The 5,912-nt window shown below is 53.4% G+C and overlaps 1 protein-coding gene across 1 annotated transcript; it reads right to left on the bottom strand.

Annotated features, from left to right (window-relative positions):
- Positions 1-351: 351 nt before the first annotated feature.
- Positions 352-5,237, bottom strand: SKN7 (kinase-regulated stress-responsive transcription factor skn7). The gene is made up of 6 exons (XM_062913180.1): positions 3,775-5,237; positions 3,530-3,683; positions 3,328-3,462; positions 2,357-3,244; positions 2,093-2,288; positions 352-2,034 (listed from the first exon to the last, which is right to left on the bottom strand). Exons 2-6 carry the CDS (start codon positions 3,599-3,601, stop codon positions 1,400-1,402), a joined length of 1,926 nt encoding a protein of 641 aa, XP_062764446.1. The 5' UTR covers positions 3,602-3,683; positions 3,775-5,237; the 3' UTR covers positions 352-1,399.
- Positions 5,238-5,912: the final 675 nt, after the last annotated feature.

Here is a 5,912-nt window from a genome sequence, read left to right on the forward strand (position 1 = left end):
GATGAACCTAAAAACCTCAACCTCGAACCTATCCCGTCTGCTAAAAAGCCACGAAGGATCCTCCTGTCTCGGACAGGTGAACCCGTCAAGAAGCACACAGCCAACGGCCCGATTGCATCGTTGAGTTTCTCCCCTCTGCTTGGTTGCCCTGTTGCTGTTCCCTCACTTTTTCAGCCCTCCACCCCCTCATCGTACCATGTGTCCATCCATCAAACAAACAAGTGAGGAAGTAGATACCGAGGTGGTCTTTATTGTCCTACCAAAACGCTTGGCCTGCCTTACCTCCGACCATCTGCAGGTGATGTTATTTATAATAGGAAGCAGCAGCAGCGAAGGCAAAATGCGAGGCCAGCACGCGAGGAGACCACCACCACTACCTCCCCCTTCTCATGCAAGCAATGTCTCGCACCCGCGTGGGAAAGCAAACACCCTCCCTCCTCCTCCTCCTTCTCCTCACCGCCCAGCCAGCAACAAAAGATTCCCCATTCTCCGCTTCCTCACATTCCCATCCTTTTTCATCAGCGGAAAGTTTTTGTTTCTCTGGCATCATCAGGCCCGTCGGCCCTTCCCTAGCGGCTGTCTCAGCCAGCCAGCCGCTTTCAAACTATCGATGGGAAAAATTACCGCCGACTACCAACAACCGGGAGAGAAAGAAAGCAACAAACCAACCAACTCACCTCACTCAGTGTGTAGTATGTGTGTGCCGGCAATCATGGGGCCTCCGAGTGGGAGATGGTCCAGACCATTCCATCGTAATGGCCTGTTTTGTTGTTCCGTCTCTTCCGCCCGCCGTTGGGGAACTTTCCGGCAGTAGGAGTAGGTAAAGTAAGGAAGGATCGACTTATATTATTGTGTTCTAGACTCCGCCCCCCCGTTACCTTTAACTACTACACTACCACCATGTTTTATCTTAGCGTCCCCCCTCTTTGCTTTGATTGTTTGCCATTTCTTGTTTGCGCTGATATACACAGGTATTCCTCATTCTCACACTTTTCAAATCACACACACACAAACCATTTCTCGCTTTCCAAACAAGCAGCTCATTTCTCAGTTTCCTCTCATCCGAAACCTTTCTCTCTTTTTTGAATTATATTTTCGTTTCCTCCCCTAGCCCAAACCCTATGAGCTTGAATAGTTTCAAGAGAGACTTATATAACACCCTCAACAAACCAAACTACACATTGACCCCGTGGTTGACCACCCATATACCCAAAAAATAATCCGTTGCCTTGTATACAGAAAAGAAAACATTTAGCTGCCCCACCCCCCATCCTCCCCCAAAACCATTCTCTAGATAACCCTCACAGTACACACTCACATGCAGGCCACGACGGACCGAAAAGACACATCACGACAGCATCAAACGCCGATAGACGAACCTCCCGAACCACCTTATCTTTTACCCAACATACCCCCCTTGACCAGGGCCATACAACCTCTGCCTCTTCTCCGGCCGATCATCCCCCGCACCTCCTCCCATCCCTCCCATCTCGGGCAGTCTCGTCACCGGCCCTGGCCCAGCCTGCATGTACCCCGCATACTGTTGCTGCTGCTGCTGTCCCGGCCCCCTCTGCGAACCCCCCGGGGTCAGCACCATCCCACCCACCCCTTGCCCGCTCCCAACAGCGTTCATATACCCGCCTTGATCCAGCCGGGGGCTAGCATGCTGCTGCTGCTGCTGCTGGACCTGCTGCTGTTGAACCTGCTGCATGGTCGTGCCGGGGGAGTGCCACGACGCGGTCGTCGAAGGAGACGGTATGGGCGTCTGCTCGTACTTGACCTGGACCTGGGCAGCCTGGTTGATGGCAGCTTGCATCGAGGCTGCCATGTTGGCGTTGGCGTAGCCGCCTGTCGGGGGACCCGGGCCGCCGGCGGTTTGCTGCCCTCCTCCGCCATTGCCGGCCGAGGTGGGGTCGTTAGGATCGTTGAGCACGCCGGCCGATTGGGGGTCTTTGAGCATGCGGGTGAGGTGCTTTTTGAGGATGCGGACCATGCCATCTCTTGTGAAGGGCTTGGCTAGGACGTCGTTCATTCCTTGTGGCAAAGACATTAGGATCTGGGGTAAGTATATGTGGAAGAGAAGGCAATTTACCGAACTGGAAATAGGTCTGGATATCTTCTTGTCGAATGTTGGATGTCATGGCGATGATGGGGATTTGCGGCGTCACCATCCGGATCATGGCCGTGGCGGAAACGCCGTCAAGGTTGGGCATGATGATGTCCATAAAGACGAGGTCGAACCGGTCAGCATCCGTGTTAATCTTTTCGACAGCCTCGAGGCCGTCACGCTACAAGGAAGGCAAGAAAACACGTTAGCCACGTTTTCCGGGCATCGAATTCCCGGAGGCGGACTTACAGCAGTCTCGACACTACAATCCATATTCGTCAGGAACTTGGACCCGATCCTTGCGCACGTCTTGTCGTCCTCTACCAACAAAATCTGCGGCTTCTTTCCTCTCCACAGTGAGCCGTTTTGCTCCTTGCCCGGTGGAGGTGAGATTTGCGATGGCGCCTCGGTCATCACATTAGGGTTACTGAGTGGTCGGCTGTATGGGATATTGTGGATGTGGTCGGCGTGGAATGGATCGATACCCTGTGTTTGGCCCACAGGATACACAAGATGTCTCGGATCGCTGAAGGGATCGTGCACAACGTTCATCGAGGTCTGGGGACCGGCGTGGGTGAACATGACGGAGGAACCTGCGCTCTCGGCCGGGGAGCCGTTTTGGTGGTAGGCCATGGACAACCTTTCGAGTTCGCGGTCGGCCTGGGAGTCGGGAGATACCCCGTTAAGGATCTCGCGCGCACGTCGCAGTTCCGGAGCTGGCTCGTCGGTCCCGTCTGGCAACAGTCCCAAGGTTCCCTGGTGATAGTTGGTGCCGGAGTGGCTCGAGTGAGAAGACTGGGCTGAATGGCGGCTGTTGCGCCGTCTGTCCTCCATGTTGTTGAGGTGTGATATCAGCTCGTTGGACACCTGGCTTTGGGCGCGGAGCATCTTTTGCAAACTCAGAACCTCGGCGACGAGCAGCCGGTTCGTGCGATCGAGTTCAAGGTACTGCTCTTGCAAGGTTTGTATCTGAACATTGGTGGCATTCAGGGATTCGCTAAGGACCACGATCTGCTGCGATGCTGGGAACGCATCTTCTGTTGGAGGTGGTTTTCGGGGCGCCGGCGCTTTCCTCCGGATGTTGTCCAGTTGGTCTTTTCTGTCTGCCCGAAACTCGGGATGCTTGAATTCCCAGGCCTTTTTTCGAGAAGAAATTCATCGTCAGTCCATGCGCGCGCAAGATGTAAGAAGGTAGAGACGGGAGAGAATGTCAAACATACATCCCGGCCATATGGCGCCTCGCCACTCTCTTCGTTGTGCCTAACTTTGTGGAAGTCGTACTTGTTTAGTTGGCGCACGAAACTCGCAAAGTTGCTGTGTTTGAAATGTTTGGGGAGGATTGTTTTCGTGAATTTCTCGTTCTGTTCATGCCGAATGTCAATGTCCATTTCTCGATCCAGTGCTGGAGACGACGCAGCATACCTCCAACACCACAAAACTGTCGCCTTCGGGACTCCATCGTACTACCGAGTTGTAAGAGGGATCCTCGAGCATTCTGCGACGTCATCGTAAGCTTTCGTCCTGGATCTCGGGTTTGAAGAGGTTCATTGGTTACATACTTATAGAGTTTGCGCACCTGGAGGACGGAGAGCTATGTTAGCAACTGGTAAACCGGCTTGCGACAAAGGGAATAGGGGCAGCTGGCTGCAGAAAGGGAGCTCACTTACAAAGTCGCTGGAGTTATTCCCAGGCTGGGCGGCGGCGGGAGCGCCCGAGTCACTATCTGGTGGCGGCATGATCGCGATGTAGGTAACAGCGTCCTTCCGAGATTTCGAGGATTGGGTAGGAGACGCGATTCCGTAGAGTGGTCTCGAACACACACAGCTACACACGCCTAACACACAACACACACACGCACACGCACACACACAGGCACCCACGATAACAACGGGGGGGTGTGGTGTGTGCTGCGATAAGGCCTGGAACCTTTAGGTATGTAGGTAGCTAGCAAGTAAGTTGGTAGCATCAGTATAAGGGAATAAAACACAGATGCCCACCCCCTATGCCAAAAGCAAAAGCCCAGCAAGCAAGCAATTGCGCAAAACTGGGAATAACGGATAAGGTAGGTAGAATAGATTGATCCAGATTCCAAGGGATCCAAAAAAGAGAGAGTTCGAGTGTCCAACCTCGCCCCGAAAGAGCACACACGCTCCCAAGATCCAGTCTTCTTTCTCTCTCTCGGGCCTTCTCCACTGGGGGAACCTTGGTGCTGGGGAGGGGGGCAATCGTAAAAGGGCGAAATGCAGCGGATTTCCCTGTTGTCCGGACCGGCGCCTTTCGTTTTTTTCTCTTTTGTTTCGTTCCCACTTTTCGTTCGCAGTCCTTTCGGTATCATAGGTTGGCCGGACGCGGTCGAGTCGGCGGGCCGTCCGTCTCCTCACGACGTAATGTTCTGATGGCTTGTCCAACTGCTTGGGCCGCTTGTTCCAGAAGGAGGAGTGGGGAGTATAAAGGCAATAGCAAAAAAAAGAGGGATCCCGCGCACTTTCCACCTCTCACGTCGTCGGTGTGTGCAGATGTATTCAGTAAAAAAAAAAATGTTGCTTTAACTAGGAGCCTCGACTGACAGTGGGAAAGACACCACAACTGCAGGGGGCGATTGCGGAGCAAGCGACAAGGAAAAAGGGTCTTGCGTAGCGTAGGCCTGATTGAGTGTGTTCGAAAACGGGGTAGCAAGGGGTTTTAACGGCGCTATGATTGGGGTTGGGAAATTTGGCGATTCTCAAAAACATGGGAATTCTCCAAAATCTTTCGCTTTTCGCGGTGCCGGAGAGAGCCAAGAGACTGGCACCTCACTCTTTTACCGGCGGCGAGGGTGAAGACCGAGGGGGGGGAGCAGAAGCAGATGTGACGGGGGTGTCAGGAGAGACGTCATTCAGTCACGCCCTCAGCTGCGACCCTCGAAAAGGAGATCCCCGATATGGATTCACTTGCTTGCGGTGAGATGCAAGATGTTCCCTTTCATCAACCGATGAAAGACCACGGCCGGTGGAATGCAGCAGCAGGGCGGAGCCGTGGTGTAGTGTAGGTGCAGGTTCAATATCGGAGGATGGTGATGATCAGCGAAGCACCTGTAGCCCCAGGTGTGCATTCACCGCATTATCTTTCGCACCCAGTCACCCAGTGCCCCATTGTTGATATGTCGTTCAGACGAGTGCGATGTGGGGGGCTTGTCGCTTTTAGGGACAGGCGTCGATCTCGTGCTGGTGGCGTTCCTTCTGCTTGTGAGACTGGGGTCTGACCCCTGGAGCATCATCACTGGGCACCGCAGCCCAGCACCTGAGCAGCAAAAGTCGTCACGCCGTCACCAGTTTCCATTTGTGCAACGCTGGAGGCACATTTCCTGGTTCACGAGAGCAAAGCGTCAACTCCCCAACTGCCACGCTGCACCGAGGGTCCTGAGCCCAAGGAACTACTGTGGTATATGCCTAAGGCCCCGCTAGGACAACTAGACAAAACAAACTATCAAACTCGAATCACTCCACATGCTATTTTCCAGTGCAGTGGCAAGAGAATGCCAAAGCACACTTTGACAGACGTCAAAGCTCTTCCATCAGACCATTAATGTTGGGTTGTGCTGGAAGACCGAATCGATGCAAAATAGGTTAGTTCACATCGATATGCCACTCCTTGAGCCTCAGAGCTCTCTGGAAACTCATTATATCTCTCCAATTGCTTCATACCTAGGACTAATAGATATTGTGGTCTTTCAAGTTTCAAAACACCACCACACAGAGCCTCGTTTCAGCCTGAAGACAAGATCCCCGGTGGAGTTCACCTCGCTAACCACACTTCTCAACCAACT

Source organism: Podospora pseudopauciseta (genome assembly GCF_035222475.1).
Source record: "Podospora pseudopauciseta strain CBS 411.78 chromosome 5 map unlocalized CBS411.78m_5.2, whole genome shotgun sequence".
NCBI classification, from domain to species: Eukaryota; Fungi; Ascomycota; class Sordariomycetes; order Sordariales; family Podosporaceae; genus Podospora; species Podospora pseudopauciseta.